Genomic DNA, 25327 nt, shown 5'->3' on the forward strand with positions numbered 1-25327 from the left:
AATATAACTGCATTTCAATATAAGAAATAAAAATTGTCTTCAAATAATTACATCAAAATGTACTGCACACAAAAGTTGAATAACAAAACCACCTCAATAAATATATATATTAAAACAATCACTTCTCAAAAACGAAATGCGATGGACAGTATGGAGATGAATTGACCTTCACTGTATGTGGACAGTGATTATTTTGTTTACCACAAGAGGGAACCCACATACCACAACCCAGTTAAGAGAATCCCCCACTAAACGGTGTGGTCGCGACACTAGCATAGTACATATACATGTAAATCTTTCTCTTTTTTTATCGTGACCAGTATAGATCCAAGTCCATTCCTTGATTTGCTGAATATTTCAAGCGGTTTCTTACTTTGTAATTTTGTAACAACGACTTTGTAATTTTATAACAACCTTTCAAAAATGTTAAATTGTGAGTTTTCCCCATTCAACGACATCATTTTTATCTTGAAATCTATTTTTAAATCCCTCCCTTGCCAAAATGTGTTAGCTATCAATTGATGAGCTGAAGGCCGAATTGTTTTACGATGGAGCCCTTGCTTGTAGTGTTATTTTATTTATCTTGAAATCCAAATAAAAAGACTTCCTGTTCTTTCATTCTTACATTTTTGATTCTCCAAATGATTTTGCCAAGCTACAAGAAACGGTTCCAATTAAAATCTCAGAATGTGGAGCTGGAGTTGTTTATTGCATCCGACTGCGATGACATCACAAATATGAGTGTGTGTGTTTGTTTTTAACAAAAGAATGAAACGTGCTCATTGGGGACAACCATGTGTTCCTTATCAAACAGAATTTGGTGATAATATAAAATCTCTGTTTTTCCTGGCAGTGAGTGAATTGTTCTTGACGATTACCCCCCCCCCCCCCCCCCAAAGTTCATCCATCATCAGAAGTCCTGCCATGTTGTGCATAGCTCGGCTGCATCTCCTCTATAGTGAGCACATGTACCGCTGCTATTCCAAGTGTGTTTAACCTTAAAGACAAAGCAACACACAAAGAAATTAGGACAAAATATTTCACCCCCCCTCCCCCACAAAAAAAAAGAATGCTTACTTTGGGGCTGAGCGGTGGACTTAACGTTCTTTTACTTAGTCCAACCCAGTTGAATCCTTCAAACCATCTGATGAAAGACAGGACAGTGTTTTTCAAGTACAACATTTAAAATGTACTAAACAGAGAGGTGGGTAGAGTAGCCAAAAATTGTATTCAAGTAAGAGTATTGTTACATGGAAAAAAATTGAGGGAAGTAAAAGAAACAAGGTTAAAAATGGACCTCCAAATAATTACTTGAACAAGCTGTGACTATACTCAGTAATTGGTGAGTAGCATCGTATTATTATTTTTTTAATCAGCGCATGTTGTTACACCATAATGGAAATAATGAAAATAAGATCACAAGGCACCACTCTACTCTGAGTCTCAGGCTTGCGTCTGGCGCAATATAACCAGTAGTCTTACTTGTGCTTCTGAATGTCCTTGGCCCCGTTTCTTCGACTGCCTAGCCTCTCCGAGGGATTGTGCCTTGGCAACGGAGCAGAGAGGACATAAAAATAAGTACACCAGCATGATTGTGTCAGTCAAGATGTAGCGCTGCATCTTTGGTGCTTTCAACACCTGCACAGCATCTTTATGAGACTGGAGGCAATCTTGCTGATTGCTTTAGGGAAGTCGATGTTATCAATGCCGCGCACGGTCTCGCTGAGGAGCCTGATTGGGTCATCGTCGTTGAACGGAAGCCTGGAGATGCAAGTGGAGACACAGTTCAAATTCTAAAGTGGATCAGCCCTGAGGTTTAACAAATCAGAATTTGACCAACATTGACCACTGGTTGTGTCAAATAGCCCTTGTTGTGTAAAACAGGCCCTAAGAGTCGGCGAAAATCACATAGAATATATAGTTAGTTATAAATCACTTTTCTCGGCATGATTTTGGTCATCTTTTTGTCATAATCGTTGAAATATTTTATTATCACATAAGCTGTATATCTCAAAAGGGAGCTGAGTGATTGAACAGAAATGACATTATGATAACTGCTTCAACCTTAGGTCAGTCCTGTCTTCTCGTATGAATATATTTCTTTTTGAAATATTTTCAAATGTAATGGAGTGTGTCACCCAAACCAATGCAACCCCATCAGCAAAAGAAATATTTGTATAAAAGTTCTTTTCTTTTTAATTCATGCCAATTAACAAAAAAAAACGTTTCTTTGGGGGGGGTTGTTTTTTTTTGGAGGGGGGAGGGTATTTTGGATGATGGTCTGGCCCACTCAATAAAAGGGAAGTTGAGCAGTTTAGGGGAATAGATAGTGTATTGTTTCACTCGGTTTCAACCGCATAAGATAATAATAAAGTAACGTGTGAAACTCACCCACCAGTCAGGAGCTCAAACACAAAAACACCCAGAGACCAAAAGTCTGCAGCTCCACTGTGGCCTTTGTTGAAGATGACTTCAGGGGCCATGTAGCCTGGAGTGCCACAGAAGGTGTACGTCTTTTTACCCACTTCAATCTTCTTCAAACATTTGGAGCCCACCTGAGGTTGACAAATAAGTACAGTCAGACTCAGAAGAATGCGAATGAACTACGTACTACTAACCAGCTAGCTTGCGCGGCGGCGTAAGAAAATGTCATTATGCACCACAGGAGGACATGCTCAGTGACTGCCTTAATGGCTGTTTTCGTTTAATTGTTTTATATTTATGGCTAGAATTGGACAAATACAAATATTTATTGTTATTACGACTTTATAGTCGGGACTGCGCCCTTCCGTGAAGAGTGGCAAAAAAGTCTAGTAAGCTAGCTAGCTCATGTCTTTTTTTTAACTTCACTGTTGTGGCCACCTTATAGTGCCATATTGTTGTATGCGTTTGTCACTCAGAGAAAATCTGGAAAGAGAGGAGCAAAAAAAAATAATAAAGTTGGACTTTACAGTCAACGTGTGGCCAAGAGCTTGGTATCGGGATGGCTGCATTACAGCCCCTCACTGTTGGCCATGAGTTTGTGCACGTCACTGGGAGAAAGGCGAAGGAGCGCGGGGGGGAGTCTAATGTGATAGCCAGCTTGTCGACAAGGGCTTTGTGCCGCCATTGCCGTTTTAGAGTGCCTCATTGTTGTGGTGTGGAAAAATAGGTGAATTTGCGAAGTAGTGAGCCACAAATAAATGGAGGATTGCTGTCATACTACATTTCCATAGCTCAGTGGTAGACTACGATACTTTCCAAGGTGCAAATTGTGGTTACATCGCATTCGTGGGAAAGGAACTTCTTAAAACAGAAAAAAAAACTTGAACTGATTATTCTTTGGTCCTTTTACCAGTTTGGCATATCCTCGCTCATCCAAAACAATATTTTCAGGCTTGACATCTCTATAGACGACATTTCGAGCATGGAGAAAGGTCAAGGCCTGCGTCACGCAAGCCGTGTAGAACTTGGTGCTGCTCTCGTCCAGACAGCCTCTGTGGAATACGGTCACACTTTAGCACTTTTTGTTCAGAGGTTTGAAGGTCTTGATCAACTTACACTTCGAAAAGTACATACTTGTCTTTGAGCAAGCTGTAAAGATCCCCGTGGAGACAAGCCTCGGTCAACATGAAGAGGCACTCTGCATCTTGAAAGGTTTTGTGCAACCTTGGATTAGCAAGAGAACATTCTTTATAGATTGGTGCTCCTTTTGTACAGTACATTCTCCCATTCCAGGCATTTGTTCATCCAACAAAACACAACACTTATCAGCTTCTATTCCACTACAGACCTTCATACAACTACTTATCATGCTGCAATTATAAATAAGAACATGGCTAAGCATGAGCACAATCACATTATGACATGCAGGTTGTTGTTTTTTTCAGTAATCTAATTTTAGCATTTTAATCTGAACCTAAAATGCCCTACATAAGTGTACATACCCATCTCAGCATTTAACCGTAGTAATAAACTTTGTCATCACATTTGGGGAAATACATTTGGTGTTGCCATTTTTAGAAATGTTGTGGATCCTACTGGAGCATGCAGGTGTACCTAATTTTCGAGATGCACTTTCCTCTTTGATGAACACGGCATGCAAACAAAACAGTCCTGAACAGACAGCCTCTGAAGCGTGGCTACCTGACTAGGAATGGACATGCGGCATCCATTAGGATATTCCGTTCTCTCACGACGTGCTCTCGCAGGCCGTTGTGGATAATAGCCTTCTTGTCGAGGACCCTCATGGCGAAAAGATCCTTGACATTGCTCTTGAATTGCACCTGGAAGAGGCACCAATCAGGAGATAACATTACAGGAACACCGAAAACGCAGCGGGCATCGAGAGAGAATCTCACCAGGTCTGTGTGACCAAAGTCCCCTGCTCCTAGAGTGCTGATTATCTGAAAATCGCTTAAGGTGGAGGATGCGAGCGAGGCAGGATCCTTGACTTCTGGCCTGCTCACAAGGGAAACAAATTGAATCGAGATCCTTCTTGAATGCGGTAGTGCCTTGTAGTTCCATGGCAGCTACATATCAAAAAGTGACATTTGAAGCGTGGTGCCAGCTTCGCGACTTTTTTGCTACACTTCGCGACCGTTTTTCAAAAACAACAAATGTCGCAACTATTTATGAGCTCTTCACCCCAATATCTGATTAATGCCCTGAGATTGAGCTGCAACCGGTGTGCGGTGTGGTTCGCCCAAAGCTGGGTTAGGCTCCAGTTCACGCATGACCCTAAAGAGGCCAAGAAAATGGATGTATGAAATCCAGAGGCATCAAAATCCAGCAAAACTAAAATGATTTTGAGTTTGACCAAAATTCTGGTGAAAAACATGCCACGCCGTATGACGCGAGCTGCCAGCACACCTCAGTCGATCGCATTTCAGACAACATCAAAGGACTCCCCCATGCCTGTTTTGCTTTTACTGAGAGACTCTTTGGCTTTTTGAGACATTTGTTCTTTTATTAGGACAAGAAGAGGGTTGCCATGAAGGACGCAAACTCAGAGGGTGTCCGAGTACTTTTGTCCAATACGAGACGGTATTTCAGTGTCTGAATAGTATGCAGATGATTGCCAGTCAGCAGAAGTGTTGCTTCGTTCTGGTTTTATTTTGGTAAGTTTCTACTTCCTGTTTTATTGCCATTCCCTTGAAAGGAGTAGAATAATGACCACGCTTTCTGAATAAAGGTCCTTTCAATTGGATATTCTGGGAGTCGTGTTGTGCATTTCAGTTTACCTGAAAGTGCCTTAAAAAAAAAAATCAAGCTGATTGAAACGCTGATTGGCTAGATCAAATCTGATTGAGTGTTGCAGTACATTTTATTTTATGATGTCGTACATTCGTGGTTGAGTTCATTTTATGCTTATTAATATGAAAATGCTAGATATTTGGGAGGCCCATTTGTCAGGAATGGGGTTTTAATTGTTAAAACAGATCAACACAGATTCATACTAACTGGTTCAGGTCGAATCGTCCTTGTGTGAGGAAGAAGAAATTGCAAGCACTTGAATTTTGGCACGTCCAGGTAATAAAGGTTTACGACTGTGACAGTTTGGTCTCTAGAAACAAGTAATTAATCAAATTCTCCTTACTCGTCTTTGCATCCGGTCTTCTGTTGCGTCTCGGGACTGCTCTCGAACACCATCCCTCCAAGGATATCTCTGAAGGTCCTCGAAAAAAAAAAAAAAAGAAGCAATCACTAGACACTTTTTGAACTATTCCCCGAACGGCATCCATCCTTGGTGTGATATCTTACTCTCTGTCGATGAGCAGACACGCAACGTCACTGACCGCGATGACATTCGCAGCACGCACATCCTCTCTGATTAAGGAGAGGACATTTCATTCCATGAAATTCGATCACAAGCTTGTGATTACAACTTAACCGATATCCCGCCTTTACCCCCACAAAGCTTTCTCTCCAAACCACTGCCTCTCCGAGAGCTTGGAGAGGATTTGCTCTTCATCCCCTGCCTTTTCTGTGATTTTCACCTGCGCAACCAAAATGGCAGTCGCAAAAAGCAATGAGGAAAGGCGACAAATTCGATCGGCGCTTATTCCAGAGACATTTCCTAAGCCGTGTTGACATTTGGCCCTCGTTGCGCCCCGACTTTACCTGGCCTTTGTTAATGACATAAAAGGTGTCCCCTGAGGCGCCTTGCCGAATGATGCAGTCGCCTTGAGTGTAGCGAGCCTGCGGAGAGAAAGAAAGACGAGAGAAACGATCAAACTGAACATAAAAGCTTGCTGATGAGAAACGGAGTCCAAAGTGAAATGAAGGAATTGGCGGGTGGGGACCAAGAAATGATGATGGATAGGCAAGGTGACGTGTGTGTGTGCATTGAAAGTGACACAGCCGCCTCCTGTGTACCTCCTCCATGAGATCACACATCTTCATGATGGCATCCTTTGGCAAGGACAGCAGCGAGGGAACACTGCAGACACCAGGCGGGATTCAATTACAGAGAAGGCAACCTCACTACAATAACTATTTGTTATTTCCCACCACTCACCAGTTAACACTGGTGAGCCAGTGATTATGAAACATTAACTGAGCTCGGATTTAAAGGAGAAAAAAAAAAGACATCCATTGTTGACATCCACCTGCTCAGCAGCTCCGACGTCCGCGTGAGGCTGTCGCGGCCACTCTGCATGAGCACGGTCTGGTAACTCTTGCGCTCGATAACCCACAGCTTGCTGTCCGACTGTGCTGAGGAGCAAAAAAAAAGTGGGATAGACGACAAAGGCCACACAATAAGTCGACTTCCACTCGAGAAACTTGCGCAAAGGGCCTCGAAAAAAAATGTGAACACTTATTATTCATAAGCGGACATTATTAATAGAGAAGAACATCTACCATAAATCTGATTTCCCTAAACTATAATTAAAATCTCTGGATGTCGGAACCGGATGTTTGAATTAATAATGACTCTCACACCGGTTCAAAGAAGGTGCCTCTGAGCGGGGACGGCAGATGTCCACTATCTGAACTTTCAAATTGCGTCCACGATCTGATTGACAGCGACGGTCGATATCTTAACCGCGCCATTAGAACACAATTATTAAGAGAGCTGTGCAGGATAGTTTCATTTCCTGGAAGGTGAAAGGCATGCAGCTGACAGCTCTGTCTCACGTTCTGTTTTAAACCGATTCTATGAAGTAAAGGTAAATGTTCACTGGAAAGAAAAAACTCAAGTCAATCTTTTATCTGGCAACCCAAACCGAGTTTCTCCATCCATGACTTGATGAAAGCTAGGCTGGGTGAAGATCCAAAGCCAATTTTCAGCTAGCGCAGGACGACTGCAAAATATATTGTAAAATTCTGCGACTGGTCTATAAAGCACTAAATGGTTTGGATTTTGAATACATAAAGGAATGCTAACTGAATGCGGATGGAGGTCAGTTCATAAAGCCCAACTTTCAAAGGAAACACGGTGAAGCACCGCTTAGCTGTTATGCTGCATGTAAGTGGAAAAACTGCAATGAGGCAAATACATGAAGTGCCGTAATAAGTAAATCGTATTTACATAGTAACACCCACATGCGCGCACGCACACACACACCCACCCACACACACACACACACACACACCACATACATCGAGTTTCTCAAGCCATTTTCAGCTAGGCTAGGAGTAGATCCAGATACATCACTGGTCCACTTTTTCTTTTTGCCGCACCCTGGCTGTACTTACTTACACAAGACAATCTAGTCACTAGTCTCAGGCTCCGTCCCCCAGTAGTCATGGTGATGAGAGCAGTATATTACTGAGAATTCGAGTCATCATTATATCATTATAATCAGCAGTAAAATGTACCTTTTTAATCTTGGTATTTTTTTGTCACTACATGGTCTTCAAACAAGCAAGAGTCTTAATGTAATGTATTAATGATGGTTGCAGATTGCAGTTTTTCTTTTTTTTTTGTATTGAAGTAAGTATACTTCCAGACATATTTCCAAGGTCAGTTGAACAATGGAAAGTATTCCTGTGGATGAATGATCACAAATGCATTCAACAGAAGGTTAAGCACAAGTGGAGGCTCATTTACATTCGGCGGTCACAACATTAGGTACAATCGCAGGTTAATGACTACGCCATTCCACGCGACTGCAATCTGCAACCCCAGTAATCAACATTAAGTTGAATTTATACCGCAGTGACAGTGTAAATCACAACTTTCACATAACATTTGAGCTCCTGTTGGTATGTTGGCTTGTGCTATGCTAATGTGATCTTCCCAAAGGTGACATCTTGTTCCATCTGTCAAGATCACAGATGGCAAACAAATAATTCTGATGCTGATAAAAAAAAAAAAAGAAAAGCTATTAGAGAAGGGCATGCTGCAAAGGGCGTTCGTGCAGCGTTGTCATGGCGTCTGGTTGCCAGATAAAGAGGGCAAACAAAGTTCTTTTTCAATTTCGGATGATCCGCAAGCAGCCTATTTCCTTGCGAGAGCGGGTCACATGCACACCGAGTTGCTTGACACAAGGTCCCTGCAATCCTCTGTCATGATAGCTCGTCATTTACCCAAACAAAAATCCTGTCACAAGTGTGAAATTCATGGACCACCTTTTAGATTTTCTCTTTTTATTTTGTTATTTCTGAATGTGGCATCGCAGGGTACAGATGGACTGTTTTAAATTCAACGCATACACTATGCCAGGAAACCATTCAGTCGGCGTGGCGTTCTCTGTGACCTCCAGCCGCAATACCCCTGCTTCTTATAATCCCCTTTCCCAGAAAATGAATCGCATCCATACCTAATCTAAACATTGAAATGCCTCAACAAGCTGACTTAGTTATAGCAGCCTGAATATATAAAAAAAAAGAAAACAAGACAGACATACATACATGTTTGGTACCTGTGACGGAGTAGATTTGCGTGCAGTTGTAGAGCAGCGCCACCTCTCCGAATACTTCCCCTGCTTCGATCGTGAGCAATTTTTGTCCATCTTTTGTCAGGTCCAGCCTCCCCTCTGTGATGACACACACTCGGTCAAGAAGGCGATCATCGGCAGTGCGCTTTACATCCAAAAACATCAAACAAAAAGTGATCTCTGCACCTCAAACTATTCAGCTGTCAAGCGGCCGCGTTGGATATTAGACGCTTGTTCAAGCAACCTGAGACAAGACGGGTCATCTTCATCCATTTGCTTCACTTCGCGCTAGGGTTGAACAATTTTGAAAAAGAATATAGTCGAGATGATTCCCCTTTCAATATTGCAATTGCGATTTAATATGCGATTCTTTTTTTTCAAGGTCCTGAACCGACAGTATCATCTACGTTTTTGGAATGCGGTCGCCGAAGTAGAAAATCCACACAATTGCGAGGTGAATGTGAAAACTAAACACATAAAGCTCCGAGATTCAAACCCCAAACGTCTCGACTGTGAGGCAACTGTCCCAACCACTCGAGAGGTGGCGATTCATCAAACGTGGCATTATTGTGGTTGGAGTTTGCAACGGTTTGGAAAGGCAAAAATGTTCACAAAACAGACATCATCTGTGAGCAATGAGAAAGAGAACGTTTCATGCCAAAGCAGGATTCTTGAGGACGGTGTCTGCGTTCGTTATTAATCATTTCAAGCACCCGGCAAATCCTCCGACGTGACAAACATTGCCGCGCGATGAGCACGGCTTTACCTTGTACAACGTAAGCCTGCGAGCCGCCGCTGGTTCCCTGCTGGATCAGGCAGCAGCCGTGACGGACGGTCGTGAGTTGCATGCGGGCCGTGACGGCTCTCGTTTCATCTTCGTTGAGGTTCCTCAACAGGTGACTTTTCAAAAAAGCGGCCTGGATCAACTTCTGACTCCTGGAAGCGCAGAGGGAGGGGGTGCTCGGGGGTCATTGATGCGTCATCAGAGTCAGCAATTTGGGATGCAATGATTTCTGTGACTTGAGGTACAACCGACATCATTGACTGTCACCCGCTTCGAGTCCGTTTGTGGAGTGCAGTTCGGTTGTGTGTGTGTGTGTGTGTGTGTGTGTGTGTGTGTGTGTGTGTGTGTGTGTGTGTGTGTGTGTGTGTGTGTGTGTGTGTGTGTGTGTGTGTGTGCGCGCGCGCGTGCGTGCGTGTGTGTGTTGATGCCGCCACGGAAGGAAATGAAAGATAAGGACAATTCATTTTGCGTCTCCACCCTGTTTTCTGACACTTCCCATGGGAACATTATAAACTCAAACGAATTGGAGGTTGAGGTCCTTCAAGGATCTTTTGCAGCAATGTCTCCAAGCCACCTCGGAGACCAGTTATTGCACCCCGGCCATTTTTTTTTTTTACTCTTCCTGAGGAGAAAAACTGTTTACTCACTCCTGATTTTTGTCACACAAGGTGAAGCAATTCGTCGAATCCAGAGTGAAGGACTCTGAAATGACAGTCTTCTTGTTGGCAACTCGCAGGTCAGCACCATGACTAGAGCAGGCTGCAATGACAAAAAATAAATAAAAATCATATTGGTGTCTCAAAAGAGGCAAACCATCCAAAGAAGAAAACTGTACACCGACCGGCTCTGGCTGCAGAGGGTCCCGGCAAGACAACGGAGGCTCTGTAGCGATCCAGTTCCTCCTGAAGTCTCCGAATGAGTTCATCCTTGGTGTCGAGTTCCAGCTCCAGCTCATCGATCAGGGTGTCCCTCTGACGGAGCTCCTCAATCTTTAGTTGCAGGGCGAACTGAAGGTCTCGAAGCGTTCCCATCACCTACTTTTAATGGGCAGTCACACGTCACGTGTAAGTGTTGCATGCAGCCGGCCACAAGTGCATTCAATGCCGCTCAAAAGAGGATGCTTCCCGCTTGAATTGGATGGATGGATGGATAGATAGATAGATAGATAGATAGATAGATAGATAGATAGATAGATAGATAGATAGATAGATAGATAGATAGATAAATAGATGAGCATGCACTTACCCTGTGGAGACAGTCCATTCGACAGGTGCACGCAGACGTCCTCTGCAAGTGAAGAGAAGGATGATGCTCCCTCCTCTCCGGTCTCGGGGAGGGGGTGTTGGGGGGCGGGGTGGGGGGAGGGGGTCTGGATTGAGACGGCAGCAGCCAGTCACGTGACCAAAGAGCCAGCCCGGGAGGCTGAGATGAGATGAGAGGGGAGCTAGGTCAGATAGGCTCTTTGGGATAGATTGGAGGGTTTTAGAGAGGCGAGACAGCATGAGAAATTGACTTTAAACTAGTGATGGCTGAAGCGATCATGGTTTACTGTAATGGTTATTGTAAAATAAAAGGACTGTAAACGCAAGCCTGTTTACCGTTTTGTTTGCAGTGTTTAATGATTACGGGAGTGTGTGGTATGGTTTGTAAATGTTTATTTTCGACTGTAAAATAGCTCTGAGCTTTGTAGCCTTGTTTTTAAGTGAACCGAGGGTACTTTTTTCGATTTAGTTGCAGTCAAGCTTTCTATTGCGTTGCTGATTGGTCATTTATTTATTTCTATTTCTATAGCCACGCCCCCAAACCTCGTGAGTATCAGTGGATCAGTTAATGGATGGATATTTCTATTGCACTTGTCCTCATTAAGGTTGCGGTGGGTAAGCTGGAGTCAATTCCATCCGATTTCGGGCAAGAGGCAGGATACTCCTGGACAGGTTGCCATACTATTGAGCCAATTGACAACCAACATACATACAGGTGTTATATACAATACTACTACTACTACTAATAATAATAATAATAAGTTCCAGTTGTAAAAATACAACTTTTGTGAAAAAAATACCTTCATGGCTCAAAGTTAAAGTATGGAAGAAGTAACTGGTTAAGTATGTTTGTTGTGCTGGTCCTAATGTATAGTAAAGCACTTTTTCAAAAATGATCCGACATACAGTAATTTGTCGCATATTATGTTGCTGACTGCTAAACTACGGTCCGTGGACCTTTGCGGATCTGGGGACCGTAGTTTGATAACTACTAACTTGCGGACAGCCCCCAGCAGCCGTAGCACATCCCGACCAGCCGAGGGCGCTCAAACGCAGCAGCAGAACGTGGGCCGCTGACGAAGAAGAAGAAGCCCGAGTCTTCCTTAGGTAAACTAACCGAGAGATTTTGTCGCCTAATCTCCAAAGCGGTCGCCGTTCACTTGATAATAGTTCGATCCAAAATGATTCTTACTGTGAAGCCGCTTCAGGGAAAAGAATGCAGCGTCCACGTAAGTGTCTCGGTGTCTTGCTGCTGACGTGCTAAGCTAAGTGAAGCTACAGGCGGCTAACGCTTTTGACCGGTGTCTGTAGCCCCCCTAGCCGCTAACCGCTTAGCATGGTCCCAGTCATATGTTGGGCCACTTTTGACAATGTTAACCATCATTTGATTGATACAGAGTTATGCTTTCTTATTTTCATCAATTGTCGCACCAGTGAAGGGGTGGCGAGTTATAAATCTGGGCACTCAACCGTGGCTTGCTAACAACAGCCAGACAAAGACGCAGACTAACGTTAGTGCCTAATCATGTGCTTAGGTCGGTCAACGTACCGCTCTCCTACATAGCGGCAACTTATTTGTTTTTATATGTATTAACTTGATGTCTGGCTAAGAAGGGTTCTGCTAATAATAATAATACTTATTATAATTATAATAATCAATAAATTTGTGTCGGAGGGCAGGAAGTAAAATAGTAGCTAGTACGATGAATTTGTGCTTCCTCCTTTCTTCTGCTTGTCATGTTGTACTTAAACTATCAACAATACAGTGCTGATAGAATTCAAACAGGGTCCAGATATGACTGATAGTGTCCTCATTGTATTTATAGTGGTAATAATGGCTGCAGGATTGAACTTGTGTGGTAACAACGGAGAGAAGACAGGCGTCAGCTTGAAATGATGAGATTCTATTTGGGAGTGATGATGGACAGACAAGAGCAGGACTGATCTCATCAGAGGGTCAAGACTGAAAGTTTCAGGTACAAAGGTAGAGGCCGTGTTCACAATAGGGACAGTGGAAACGTCGTGTGGGAGGATGCTGAAAATTGAGTCACCGGGTAGGGAGGCAAAGAGAAAGAGCAAAGATTTAATTTATGGTTGTGGCCAGAAAAGTCTTGCAGATAGCTGGAGTAACAGCAGAAGATGAAGAGAATGGTTTGTTGTGGCATATGCCTAAATAGGGATAAGTTAAAATTGCTGAAATTCAGAGGCACCAAAAGTATTCACAGTCTGCTTAAGTAGAAGTACAGATACTTGTGTAAACAAAAACAAATTTGGTGAATTACAATGACCGATTGAACCATTTTACTGCAGTGTAAATAAAGCAGAGTACTGTTGAATACTGTGGTTTAAAATTTCAAATTTAGAGAATAAAAAAATTCATGAGGAAAATAAACACGCAAGTAAAGATACCTTGAAAAAAATCTACTTACGGACAGTAACGAAGCATTTGTACATCGTTACTTCCCACCGCTGTTTAACTTATATCTCGGTCTGTAGTTCTTTGACCATGTTGTGTGTAATCTTACAGGTGACTGAAGATGAAAAAGTTTCCACAGTGAAAGAGCTCGTGTCGGAACGTCTCAACATCCCAGCCGATCAGCAGCGGTTGCTTTATAAAGGCAAAGCGCTTGCAGGTACAGTACCTTTTTGTTAACCATGGTGCCTGCTCCATCAAACCAACTCTTTTTTTTTTTTTTTTTTATCCACTGTAGATGGATACTGAAGTGCATTATTCATCCAAAAGGAAAATTCCTTCTGTGTGATTGTGACCATCACTTGTCCCTTTAGATGAACACAAACTAAGTGACTACTCCATTGGGCCAGAAGCCAAATTAAACCTGGTCATCCGTCCAGCGGGCGAAAGGACCGGGGTTTCAGGGACGACGGCCACGTGCAGCAGCAACGGCAGCATAACACAAGCGGGAGTGTGGCAGAGTGTGTCCACTATCCTCGCAAAACACTTCAGTCCCGCAGATGCTGCCAAAGTCCATGAACAGCTGATTAAGGTACTGTATCTGTTTAGTTTAGGACATGGGAATTTAACAGCAGTTCAATCGGCTTACATTTATAAAACCAAAGGTCTGTGTAGTATGACAAAAAATAGGCTACACTTTTGTAAAAATATGTAGAGTAAAACTGCCTAAGTCAAAGTACCACTGTATTTGGATACAGAACAAAAGTCCAACAAAAAATTATTTGTCTCCTTATTATACAATCCAATACATCTTTGCTGATTCCATTTATTTAGTCCGTTGTCCATGCAAGAAGATGTGCTTCAACTTTTCATTTCCCTTTTTCGAAGGATTACGAGCGTTCACTCCGACAACTTAGTCTGGACGACATTGAGCGCTTGGCCAGCAGACTGCTTCACCCGGAAGTGGACGACATGGACACAACGTCGTACATGGACTGAGGGACAGCCGTGCCAGAAGCTGTCTGCTGTGAATGCTTGGACATGCTTAGAATGTGATGGAGAAAGCGCGGTGTGCCTAATCGGTGTGTGAGTGAGCTTTGGATATAGCTTGTTACTTCTGATACAAGCACCGGCGTATCCGCAGAGAGTTGGTCTGTGTCATTAACACTGCAGTAATGTCACGGGGCCTCATCACACAATATTTGAATACAAAGGAATCATTCATGCTGTGGGTCTCATGTTTTACACCTCCCAGGAAAACAACTTTGAGGATATTTATTTTTCATGTGTGGGTGATGCGTGTTGTTCAGAGACAAGGCAGTACATTTCCTATTTGTTGACTAATGACTAATGATCATGTATGCATTGTAAATATTCTGTTTATATTCAGATATTAAAAGCCAGACAACTTATTTCGGTGTACAGTACTCTTGTGTTTACAAAGCTGATCAACTCATGCAAAGGTTGACATATGCACGTTCAGAGGCGGGCTTTGGCAGGCGTACCAACCAATCAGACGCCGGCTGAGGTTGTGTCTCGTCTTTAACAACCAATCAGATTAAGGAAGACTACCGTGGTTGTAGCCAATATGTGATCAAACGAATCGGCGCTCGGATGTCGCTTTGGAACCTAAAACGAACATATTTAAACCTCTGTGTGTTATTTCTACGAACTATGACACGTCGGATGAGACGGGATATTGACGTTTTACGCCGGTAGGTGAGAGACGAGCTCGTTTTGTTACCAGGGTTAACCGCAATGCTAGGACAACCTCTCACTTCCTGGCTGCGGACGTAGCAAGCTAACGTTAGCTGATGTGAATATCGGCGCCCCGTCGGCCTTCTTCTGACGCCATTTATCGTCTAATTGCGATGTCATATTGACGTTGCGTCAATGTAAGTATTTGTAACACAGTCCGTCAATACTGTCGTAGAAAATATAAACATGTAGGGGTGTTCAATATCATTGCGCTTGGCTGGACGATGTGCTGCAGGGCTGCTGAACCCTCTCATCAGCACCACTCCTGATAGTTCCATGAAATTCTTCCCTCCTCTTATTGCACTGTGATTTTTTTCAACATGCTCACGAGTGCGCGTTTTGCTGGATTTCTGTCTTCAGCTCAGTGAATCCACTCTACTCTTGGAAGCAGGATGGAGACTTTGATTCCCACCATCAACCGTTTACAAGAGGTTTTCCTCACAGTGGGCGCAGAGATCATTCATCTGCCTCAAATCGTCGTGGTCGGATCTCAGGTGAGATGCTTCTCTTTTCATGTACATTTACTGGTCATCACGCAAGGCTCTCTTGCAAAGGGGTGGAAAATATTGCTAAGTCTCCATGGAAAGTAAAGTTGGGGAAATTTTAGAAATACTCCAAATCGGAAACTTTGGTGCCATATTCATATATAAATATGATAATTTTTGTACATTTGTCACCATCCAGTTCTACATGTTCCATTCAGGGTGTAGGGTGCAAGATGCGAATTACTGTGACTGCGGTTTATAATATAAACATCTCTAAGCGGTTTGCAGTGCTTTTCTTTTTACCAACTATACCCGCAATACCAAACATACGGTCGTTAAATTTATACTGTTCTCCAAGTTTGCATCGCTACTCCTTTTTTAGTCTGCAAAAGATAGTTTGCAAAAAAAAATACAGATTACTAAAAATCAGAACGGAGCTGAGCCATACATCAGATTTTGGTCAGGATGTGGAAAAAGGCAGAATCTGATTTCTTTAAGTCTTAAACAACATTGCCTGGCAACTAGTTTTCTTAATTTCAATATGAATGCTACATGAATGGCAAAATGCCAGCGTGAGCAGTACAAAAGCAGAATTTTTCATTCAGTTCTGTCGGGTGGCGTGTATGTCATACGAATCCTATAACTGTGAAGCGATGAGTCAAGAGGTGGTGCCCATGCAAGTGTCACTGTGGTATGGTGACTTGTCTCCAAACAGAGTAGCGGGAAGAGCTCGGTGCTGGAGAGTCTCGTTGGACGTGATTTCCTGCCCCGAGGCTCGGGGATCGTCACCAGACGACCGTTGGTGTTGCAGCTTGTCAACGTTGCAACTCTGGAGGAGCGGCTGAAAACTGAAAATGGTCTCTCGTGTCGTCATCATAAAGCAGATGAATTGAGAGAATGTTACAGAATTACACTTGACAAACATTCTGTCAAGTCATGATACTCATCCTGTTGTATAGTTTTCCTCCTGCTTGGAGTAACTTTTTATCTTGTCACTTCGTAATTGCTCACTGTTTGATATTTCTTTTCAGGCTTTCATCTTTTCGTACTAACACTCTTTTTTCCCCTTCTTTTTTTGTCATGCGTTCCAGGAAATGGGGTTAAACAAACTGCACAAAACAACTACCAAGGTCTCTTCAACTTCCTCTGTGCTTGTATTCTTCCTTCTTCTGTCTCTGTCGCATTTGGTCTTAACAGTACACTGGGCAAGCATAATATCAAACATTTTTTGATTGTCTGATTCTTTGTTAAACAGAGAATCAGAGCTTCTTCTACATAGAGCTTCTGTATTTGATCTCATTTGGTTATGCAGGTTTAGCTAATGTTGTTGTTGCCAGTGGCTTCGCCTGTGTTCTTTATTTTTTCTTTTTTCTTGATTCTAAACGATTCAATTACATTTTTTCTCATTAGGTGTCAAAGCTGAAGAATGGGGCACCTTCCTGCACTGCAAGAATCAGGTTTGCTGCCAGCTGCTGATCTCTGTGCCGGACATTTGAGCTTTTCCTCATTGTATTCCTTTAAAAGGTGTTCACGGATTTTGGGGAAATTCGCCGGGAAATTGAGGCAGAGACCGAACGTTCTTCAGGCAACAACAAGGTGGGCAGGAAGCGCCGTCATGATGCGCAATATGTTTTTAATCTCCGCGAAGGGCTGGGGGATAGGCCGCAGCACGCCCGCGACCCTCGTGAGGATAATCTCTTCATTCACTGGTGTAACAAGTCTGTGCTCGTGTCTTTACCAGTCTACCAATCCATTTTCTAATCCGCTTTTACTCACAAACGGTCACGGTCATGCCGGAGCCTATCCCAGTGAACCAGTTGTTCACCGGGCCACCCATTCTGTCTTTACCAGGTTCAGATATAATAGCTTGATTGTTATTTTGACGCTTGTCTCCGTGTCCACCAGGGAATCGCTCCCGAGCCCATACATTTGAAGATTTTCTCCCCCAAAGTCCTCAATCTGACCCTTGTTGATTTACCCGGCATCACAAAGGTAAAGTCACGTGTTCACACATTCGCATTCACAACCGAAGCTCACGTGATGAACTCGAGCTGCTCGCTGTGGCCGCAGGTCCCTGTCGGGGACCAGCCCGAGGACATCGAGTCCCAAGTGCAGGAGATGATCTTGTCCTTCATCTCCAATCCCAACTCCCTCATCCTCTCGGTGTCCGCCGCCAACTCTGACTTGGCCACCTCGGACGCTCTGAAACTGGCTCGTGAGGTCGATTCAGATGGTGAGAGATATGACGCGCAGCAGCCACTCACATTTTTTTTTTTGCTTCGATATTGGTTTTTGTGTTACGTAACGTGCTGAAAAGTAGGACACAAGCCACTATAGGTGATGACAGCCGCTGGTCTCGTCATCTTATTATGAGCACAACTAAAACGTGTTCACAAGCTGTAGTGCACATGTCAAAGCAGCAGATGGTACTAAATCTCCCAAATGTTTCCAATAGTCTTACAGTGAAACTCCTCTTCGATGAAATCATGTTTGCAGCAAGAAATCTTTCACAACAGGGGGTTTTTCACTGTAGCAAATTTGATCACAGATAAGATAAGAAGATAAGAAAACCTTTTAGTCTCGCAATGGAGAAATTCCAGATTCACAGCAGCAAAGTTATGAAAGGAAGAAGTAGAACAACCAAATATAGGAGCTGCTGGAAAGGCAGCCACTCACGCGGCGCCATTTTGAAGTCAAAATGTAAACACACACACACACGTATGTGTACTCTTTATTTTTATTCCAATAGTGCATAAGTATGAGCATACACTTATTTGACACTTCATATAGTCAGTGTAGAAAGAAAAAAAGGGAAAGAAATTGCGAAATTTATGATCAGCATTCACTTTCACTTACATCAATTTCTTGGATAATGTCTTTTATTTTGCTTCCTCCATCTTTCATTTTGATCACTTTTACCCTCTCTTCCGGCGTCAGAGCTCTTCTTGTCTTAGCTGCTTGACATCCAAAGGTCCGTTTTATATCCATTTTAGCAATGCAACGTTCTTGCTGCGTCTGAAACTAACAATAAATACTTCCTGGACTACTGCGCATGTGTAAACCAGTGTGGTGGTTGCTGTTGTCGTTTCCGAACGAAGCAGTAGAGGTCGCTGTTGCATTAGACTTTGTTGTAGTGAATCTCGTCGCGAGGCAAGAGCAGAGAAAAAGATTTCGTATAACGCAATCGTTTTTTTTTTCGTTGTATGGGGGGCAGGAGAGTGGGAATGGTGTTAATGCATGAAGATTTTTTCACACTAGGGGGCATTTTCACCCATGTAGGTTTCATTGTAGAGGAGTTTCACTGTTGCTGTGTTAAATCATTTCAGACCAATTAGGTGAAATTCGTATTGTATGCGGCGGGATTGGGAATTATTGCCTTCCATTGCGTTCTCGTGTCCCATCAGGTCGACGGACTCTGCTTGTTGTCAGCAAGCTGGATTTGATGGACGCGGGGACAGACGCACTGGAGGTACTTCTCGGTCGAGTCATTCCAGTCAGGCTCGGGATCATCGGGGTGGTTAACAGGTTAGCAATAACGATGAGCCCAATGCCCCACAATTGCCCACAAATTCATGACTTGACTCTTCCAGGAGCCAGCATGACATCAACACGCAGAAGAGCCTGGGCGACAGCTTGAAGGACGAGCAGGCCTTCCTGCAGCGCCACTACCCGTCGCTGGCCTCCCGCGCCGGCTCGCGCTACCTGGCCAAAACGCTCAGCAGGCTGCTCATGCACCACATCCGAGACTGCCTGCCGGACCTCAAGACCCGCGTGACGGTGCTCAGCGCCCAGTACCAGTCGCGCCTCAACAGCTACGGTCAGCCGGTGGAGGACCACAGCGCCACCCTGCTGCAGATTGTCACCAAGTTCGCCAGCGATTACTGCAACACAATCGAGGGCACGGCTCGCTATATTCAAACCTCTGAGCTGTGAGTGTGAGAACGGTCGCTTGTACGACGGTGTCAACAATCTCGTCTGTCAGTCTGTTCTTAGCACATCAAATTCCTTTGAGGAAATAGCACCGGTGGTGTAGTATTATGCTTCTGCCTTTCACGCACGCAGGTTCGATTCCAGGTCAGTGTCTCAATAGTCAACCACTACCACTCCTAAAACTGCATTTAAAATAATGGGTGCTTTGTGTCAGGAAGGACATCCAGAAGTCAAATTGTGCCAAATAAATAATTCAAGTGATCGTAGTGTTTATAACCTTCAATCGGAGTTATTATTATTATAGTTTTGTACATGAGTCCCATGAAATGAAGGGATTCATATTGCCTTGCAGCTGTGGCGGAGCTCGCATCTGTTACATCTTCCACGAAACCTTCGGCCGCACTCTGCAGTCCATCGACCCCCTTGGAGGACTGACAGAACTCGATATCCTCACTGCCATCCGCAATGCTACCGTACGTTCCCACTTACTTGTATGATGTGTTCACAATAATGGGGAGACGGGGTGGCGGTTACTAATAAAGCACGTGTGTGTTTTTGCTCTTCAGGGTCCACGTCCTGCACTTTTTGTCCCTGAGGTGTCCTTTGAGTTGTTGGTGAAGCGTCAAATCAAGCGTCTGGAGGAGCCCAGCCTGCGTTGCGTGGAGCTGGTTCACGAAGAGCTGCAGAGGATCATCCAGCACTGCTCATCATTTAGCACGCAGGTAACATGAGGACCCCCCACCCTCCCCGTACAGGGAACACAGTATTTGAGATCAAGCTCCCCATAAATGAACTTGATGTCTTTTGGTTGGTCGTTGCGCTTTTATCTCCGGCGGAGGTCGTTAATGATGAGAAAGCGCTCTTGAACTGATCTAAATTCACAAATGAACAAATCAAGTCGAATGAGTACCGGTAGTTATGAAACTAAGTCAAGCTATCGCAACAGTAATTATAGTCAACACGGTCTGTCGTATGGCGATCTTGTTTGTTTCTGATGTTTTCCAGGAACTTCTGAGATTCCCCAAACTTCATGATTCCATTGTGGAAGTAGTGACTGGGCTACTGAGAAAGCGTCTGCCAATTGCCAACGAAATGGTAATCCTCCTTTTAGTTGTTTTAAAAATTAACACTGGTGGTCCAGTGATTAGCGCGTGGACCTCACAGTGCAGAGGTACCAGGTTCAATTCCAGCTCCGGCCTCCCTGTGTGGAGTTTGCATGTTCTCCCCGGGCCTGCGTGGGTTTTCTCTCCGGGTACTCCGGTTTCCTCCCACATTCCAAAAACATGCATGGCAGGCTGATTGAACACTCTAAATTGTCCCTGGGTATGAGTGTGAGCGCGGATGGTCGTTCGTCTCTGTGTGCCCTGCGATTGGCTGGCAACGGGTTCAGGTTGTCCCCCGCCTACTGCCCAAAGACAGCTGGGATAGGCTCCAGCACCCCCCCCCCCCCCCCCCCGCTATCCTTGTGAGGAAAAGCAGATCAGAAAATCGATGAAATTATCACTTGCTTTTAAAATCACTTCCACTTCTGCTCTTTTGCCAGGTGCATAATTTAGTAGCAATCGAACTTGCCTACATCAACACGAAGCATCCGGACTTCACGGATGCGGCGCAGGTCTCGGCATCAGTCAACTGTCAGCAGGTAGTTGATGTATCATCTCATATCCGTAAGAGAGTTCCGCCTGACTGACTTCCTGTGACCATTAGGCAGAGGGCCTGGATGGAACCAAGCGCTGGAAGAATGACAAGGTTGCGGAGGAGAAAGCCCCAGCGGCGGGCTTTGGCAGCCCCAGCAAAGGGCAGCCTATTAACCTTCTTGACACAGTGAGTGATGGCAAACATTTTACGTAGCAGTCACCCTTACACCTTTTTTGATGAATTGGACGTATGCTGCTCTTGAAGGTCACGTTTGCAGCGATGCCTTCAAACAAACAATAAAATAGTTACTTTAAATACAAAGTGAATGTTTTTCTGTTTAGGCTGCTAGTTTTTGGGCTTCAAGAAACGATGCCCTCTGCTGGTTGTGGGTAACTAATACAATCTATGCGTCCTTCGCCTCCTTGGTCTCTGTATCTGTCCAAGCTGCTTCACTTTCACAACGTATGATAGTTGTCTGCCGCCATCTAGTGGCGGAGAGGTTAATGCTGACTTTGGAGTCAACTCAAAGCAAGTGTCACTATACCACAGCATGTTTTTGACTTTATCTTCTCTTCTAGGCAGTGCCCGTGTCCCGCAAACTGAGTTCCAAGGAGCAACGGGACTGCGAGGTCATCCAGCGCCTCATCAAGTCTTACTTCCTCATTGTCCGCAAGACCATCCAGGACAGGTCAGACCCCCCCCCCCCCGCCTGGTCAGTGTTCGGCTTGTCCGTCAAATTGCTATAACTTACTAGTGTGTCTGCGTGCGCAGCGTGCCCAAGACCGTCATGCATTTCCTGGTGAACTATGTCAAGGAGCATCTGCAAAGCGAGCTGGTGGGTCAGCTGTATAAGCAGACCCTCCTCCAAGACCTGCTCATTGAGTCTCAGGACACAGCGCAGCAGAGGACGGAGGTCGCTCAAATGCTGCAGGTAAATCTAACACACCTGTGGGGTTTTTTTCCCGTCCTCTTTGGCCAAAAGGCATTTATTCAACTCTTGTCTTTCTCTCAGGCGCTTAAGAAGGCCAATCACATCATCTCTGAGATCAGAGAGACACACCTGTGGTAGCTAAAGGAAGCACACACTCCTCACTTTCTCGACGTCTGTCTGTTAGTGTGTGTGTGTGTGTGAGTGAGTGTGAGATTTCTCCTGGATCAATGAACATTTTTTTTTTAGCATATTTCAATCCACCGCTGCCCTAAAGCAGAACCGCCAGGGCTCCTCACTCAGGCACTAAAATGTTTTGTCACTTCACTGGCAATGTGAACAAACTCTCAAACTCCTTTGTGTCATTTTATCACGCAATGTGTGTGTCTGCTTGTCATACGTGTACATTACATTTGTAATATTTAAGTTTTGTAAGTGCGAAAATGGCCAACAGACGTTGAGCAGGTGCTGAATCTGCGATTGTGCATTGCACTCCATTTTAAAGCCATTTGCTGGCTCACATCTTGCTGACCACAAGGAGACAGATCACCTGTTGATTTGCTATCGTGGTCCAATCCAAAATGTTTGAGAAAGTCATGTCAGAGCACGAGGTTTTATTACTTGTCCAAGTTCAAATAGAGTAGGTGTAATTTCAACTATGTCAAGACCCCCCCCCCCCCCCCCCATTGATTTTGATATTCTATTCTTGTTACAGGTAATTTAGGAGCACCTTTTTAGGACTCTCGTTTGTTATGTCAAGCTATCTTTTTTTTTTCTTCTTCAGGGAAAGAAACTAATTTATTTTGTACAATATCTATCTCATTTGGTACACGTTTCTGTTTCACAACTGTAATAGGTGCAACTTGTAAAAACTGAGCATCAAGCTTTTACTGACAGGGAATTGATTTTGTATGAGACACGATTTTAAAAAAAAACTTGAAGGTTAAAGGTTAAGTACGTGTTCACTGGTCAAGCTTTTAGTGGTTGTTAAATGCCAGAGAAGGAATCCTACTGTTTTATTACAATGTTCACTTTGAGCGGCATGAGGCGGCGGCGGTGTGAATCTCGTTGTGGAAGGCTCACATTCCTTGTCACAGTTTTGCTCGACATCATTTTCCTCCTTGCTTTTTATAGCTCACATGTCAGAGCAAGTTGATTTTGGTGCAGTATTGCCCCCCCCCCCCCTAAGTTTGGCACATGCCTCCCTGGGACCGTATACGGTCTTCTCCCATATAGAAAGAATGACACCGCACATTCTTTTCACGGTGATTGAGTGGAGCTGGCATTAATTCAATTGTCCGTCGTCCTGAAAGGGGAAAAAAAAAAATTCTTAGAGGAAAGAGAAGCTCTTCGCTGCTTACAACTGAGGAGTCCAATCGTTCTCATCCGAATACACCCAGCATACAGTACAATACAGTATTTCCTCCCACTGTCCACATTCCCCCCGCTGCCTTCCCTTTAAGAATTACTATAACAAAACATGACCCGACACGTTTCTTTGACTACCCGATGTATCAATGTTGCTTGATTTGTCAGCCAAACCCGGTGTTAAGGATCATTCTTAAATCCGTACCTCAAGCGGACCGTGAAAGGGCGCCATCCTCTAAATCAGGGACGTTATGTGAAAGGGTTGTGTGTATGTTTTGCATGCGGTGAGAATGCAAAAGAGGAGCTGGTATGAACGATTGGGAATTTTGTGTGATTTCACTGTAAATTATTCACAATGCGTGGACTGCCTCTTGAGTTCTTGCCTGCCAATATTTGTGATTAATGTTTTACTCCTGGAGGCCATTAAACTTCGGTGAAGGACAATGTACGGAGTGGGGACTTTATTGACGACGAATATACACACACACACACATGCACACGTGCTTAGCGCATCTTTTCATGTGTCCACTTGAAAGTGTTTTGGCACCACATTGTCAAAAATAAATACTTTAGTACTTGTACTCATACATCTATTCATACTGTATTTTCCCAAAACTGCTTAACGTTACGGTCGCTTACAAGAAAATATCATACTCGAGTTCCTACTGTACATCTTGACGGCTGGAATTCGGTCGCAGGCACAGAGCTTTTGTCGAAGAGTTCTGAAAGTGCCATCTATTAGTTAACAACAATAATTATAATAATATCTTGAATTAAAATTCCAACGATTGAAAAATAATTACGACCTGTCAGAGAACCGTTATTGATATTTACGAGGTTAATTTGAGTTAGTCAATCTTAGCTTTGAACCCATTCACTGTCTATCCAGTTAAAATGAATTTTTGACATATATAGCTGTCAATGGCAGTTATGATTTAAATATTAAAAACTATACTTATACAATGTATATTAGATTTGTATACTGAGTGGCATGGTGATTGGCTGGTTAGCACATCGGCCTCTCAGTGCAGAGGTGCAGAGTTCGATCCCACCTCCGGCCTTCCTGTGTGGAATTTCTATGTTCTCCCTGTGCGTGCGTGGGTTTTCTCCGGGTACTCCGGTTTCCTCCCACATTCCAAAAACATGCACGGCAGGCTGATTGAACACTCCAAGATGTCCCTCGGTTTGAGTGCGAGCGCGGATGGTTGTTCGTCTATGTGTGCCCTGCGATTGGCTGGCACCCAGTTCAGGGTGTCCCCCTGCTTACTGCCCGATGACAGCTGGGATAGGCTCCAACCAAATGAACTGTTTCGAACAGCTCTACGGTGACACGATATTTAAAATTGCCAGTGCTGTACAGTAAATCCTCACTTGTAGAGTGACTCAAGTTCAACCAAATAGCTGAGTCAGAACAACCTGCTGTATGAAATTAAATGTGCTCATTTTTTGATGAACACTTTGGCCTATTATGCTACTGTATTTGGGGGCTGCTTCTATCTTTTCAAACAATTTTCCAGGTGGTGCTCCTCTGTTAAAAAATGGAGAACCACTGATGGAGATGATAAATAACATTACACTCGATGTCAAGCAGATCCGCGGGAGGGAAGGCTGAGAAGTGAGCTGATGGATAGTTTGCTTATGTGGAGTCATTAATGTTAGATGAGAGGCCCTGCAGGGTAATGCGGAGCCAAGACAAGGAACACACACACACACACCGTGAAATGAACCGCTTGCTAATAAACTCTTATTCCACATAATTATGCCCAACTGCCTGCACTTTTATTTCCCACTGTAGCCAATCATTCTGATCACCGTTTTATAAGCGCGCCTTCGCTTCAACCACGACCGGACTGGATGGTACCAACTCAGCCAAGATACCAAGGGGTGGGGGGTTGTA

General features: G+C 43.9%; 3 protein-coding genes across 9 annotated transcripts; 2 read left to right on the plus strand and 1 right to left on the minus strand.

The window, feature by feature from the left end:
• Positions 1 to 884: 884 nt before the first annotated feature.
• prkg1l (protein kinase cGMP-dependent 1, like) lies at positions 885 to 10967 on the minus strand. 7 transcript variants are annotated; one of them, XM_086111636.1, is made up of 20 exons: positions 10894 to 10967; positions 10490 to 10685; positions 10296 to 10407; positions 9631 to 9800; positions 8850 to 8963; positions 6591 to 6696; positions 6358 to 6421; positions 6103 to 6180; positions 5890 to 5978; positions 5743 to 5808; positions 5579 to 5656; positions 4341 to 4440; positions 4126 to 4265; positions 3559 to 3648; positions 3335 to 3476; positions 2392 to 2555; positions 1639 to 1761; positions 1483 to 1545; positions 1078 to 1144; positions 885 to 997 (listed from the first exon to the last, which is right to left on the minus strand). In XM_086111636.1, exons 2-20 carry the CDS (start codon positions 10677 to 10679, stop codon positions 911 to 913), a joined length of 2043 nt encoding a protein of 680 aa, XP_085967762.1. In that variant the 5' UTR covers positions 10680 to 10685; positions 10894 to 10967; the 3' UTR covers positions 885 to 910. The 7 variants fall into 7 exon arrangements, 6 of the variants coding, with proteins under 6 accessions (XP_085967762.1, XP_085967761.1, XP_085967760.1 ...); XM_086111635.1 differs by having other exon boundaries at positions 4126 to 4440; XM_086111634.1 differs by having other exon boundaries at positions 6103 to 6421.
• A 1003-nt stretch (positions 10968 to 11970) lies between these two features.
• Positions 11971 to 14735, plus strand: ubl4a (ubiquitin like 4A). The gene is made up of 4 exons (XM_086111644.1): positions 11971 to 12139; positions 13438 to 13543; positions 13698 to 13915; positions 14212 to 14735. The coding sequence occupies exons 1-4, from the start codon at positions 12092 to 12094 to the stop codon at positions 14320 to 14322; spliced, it is 483 nt and encodes a 160-aa protein (XP_085967770.1). The 5' UTR covers positions 11971 to 12091; the 3' UTR covers positions 14323 to 14735.
• A 160-nt stretch (positions 14736 to 14895) lies between these two features.
• Positions 14896 to 23874, plus strand: LOC147205359 (dynamin-1-like protein). Its single transcript, XM_086111846.1, has 18 exons — positions 14896 to 15038; positions 15442 to 15575; positions 16282 to 16423; positions 16658 to 16696; positions 16977 to 17023; positions 17091 to 17162; positions 17472 to 17558; positions 17637 to 17799; positions 18971 to 19091; positions 19157 to 19495; positions 19849 to 19969; positions 20063 to 20218; positions 20502 to 20591; positions 21040 to 21138; positions 21204 to 21320; positions 21713 to 21822; positions 21906 to 22065; positions 22147 to 23874. The coding sequence occupies exons 2-18, from the start codon at positions 15474 to 15476 to the stop codon at positions 22201 to 22203; spliced, it is 2022 nt and encodes a 673-aa protein (XP_085967972.1). The 5' UTR covers positions 14896 to 15038; positions 15442 to 15473; the 3' UTR covers positions 22204 to 23874.
• The last annotated feature ends 1453 nt before the right edge of the window (positions 23875 to 25327 follow it).

The sequence above is a fragment of the Hippocampus guttulatus genome, chromosome 5, assembly GCF_054856545.1.
Source record: "Hippocampus guttulatus isolate MCC_2025c chromosome 5, RoL_Hgut_1.0, whole genome shotgun sequence".
Taxonomy (NCBI): domain Eukaryota; kingdom Metazoa; phylum Chordata; class Actinopteri; order Syngnathiformes; family Syngnathidae; genus Hippocampus; species Hippocampus guttulatus.

Bases quoted from the DNA above. Each gene is read 5' to 3' on its own strand.
- prkg1l (XM_086111632.1), bottom strand. From the start codon at position 10,679: ATGGGAACGCTTCGAGACCTTCAGTTCGCCCTGCAACTAAAGATTGAG. The intron at 6,422-6,590 runs GTGGATGTCAAC...TGGTGTCTGCAG, and splicing joins ACGTCGGAGCTGCTGAGCAG to TGTTCCCTCGCTGCTGTCCT. The intron at 5,657-5,742 runs GTAAGATATCAC...TTTTTTTTCGAG, and splicing joins TGTCTGCTCATCGACAGAGA to GACCTTCAGAGATATCCTTG.
- ubl4a (XM_086111644.1), top strand. From the start codon at position 12,092: ATGATTCTTACTGTGAAGCCGCTTCAGGGAAAAGAATGCAGCGTCCAC. The intron at 13,544-13,697 runs GTACAGTACCTT...TTGTCCCTTTAG, and splicing joins TAAAGGCAAAGCGCTTGCAG to ATGAACACAAACTAAGTGAC. The intron at 13,916-14,211 runs GTACTGTATCTG...CCTTTTTCGAAG, and splicing joins TCCATGAACAGCTGATTAAG to GATTACGAGCGTTCACTCCG.
- LOC147205359 (XM_086111846.1), top strand. From the start codon at position 15,474: ATGGAGACTTTGATTCCCACCATCAACCGTTTACAAGAGGTTTTCCTC. The intron at 17,024-17,090 runs GTTTGCTGCCAG...TTCCTTTAAAAG, and splicing joins TCCTGCACTGCAAGAATCAG to GTGTTCACGGATTTTGGGGA. The intron at 21,823-21,905 runs GTCAGACCCCCC...CTGCGTGCGCAG, and splicing joins CGCAAGACCATCCAGGACAG to CGTGCCCAAGACCGTCATGC.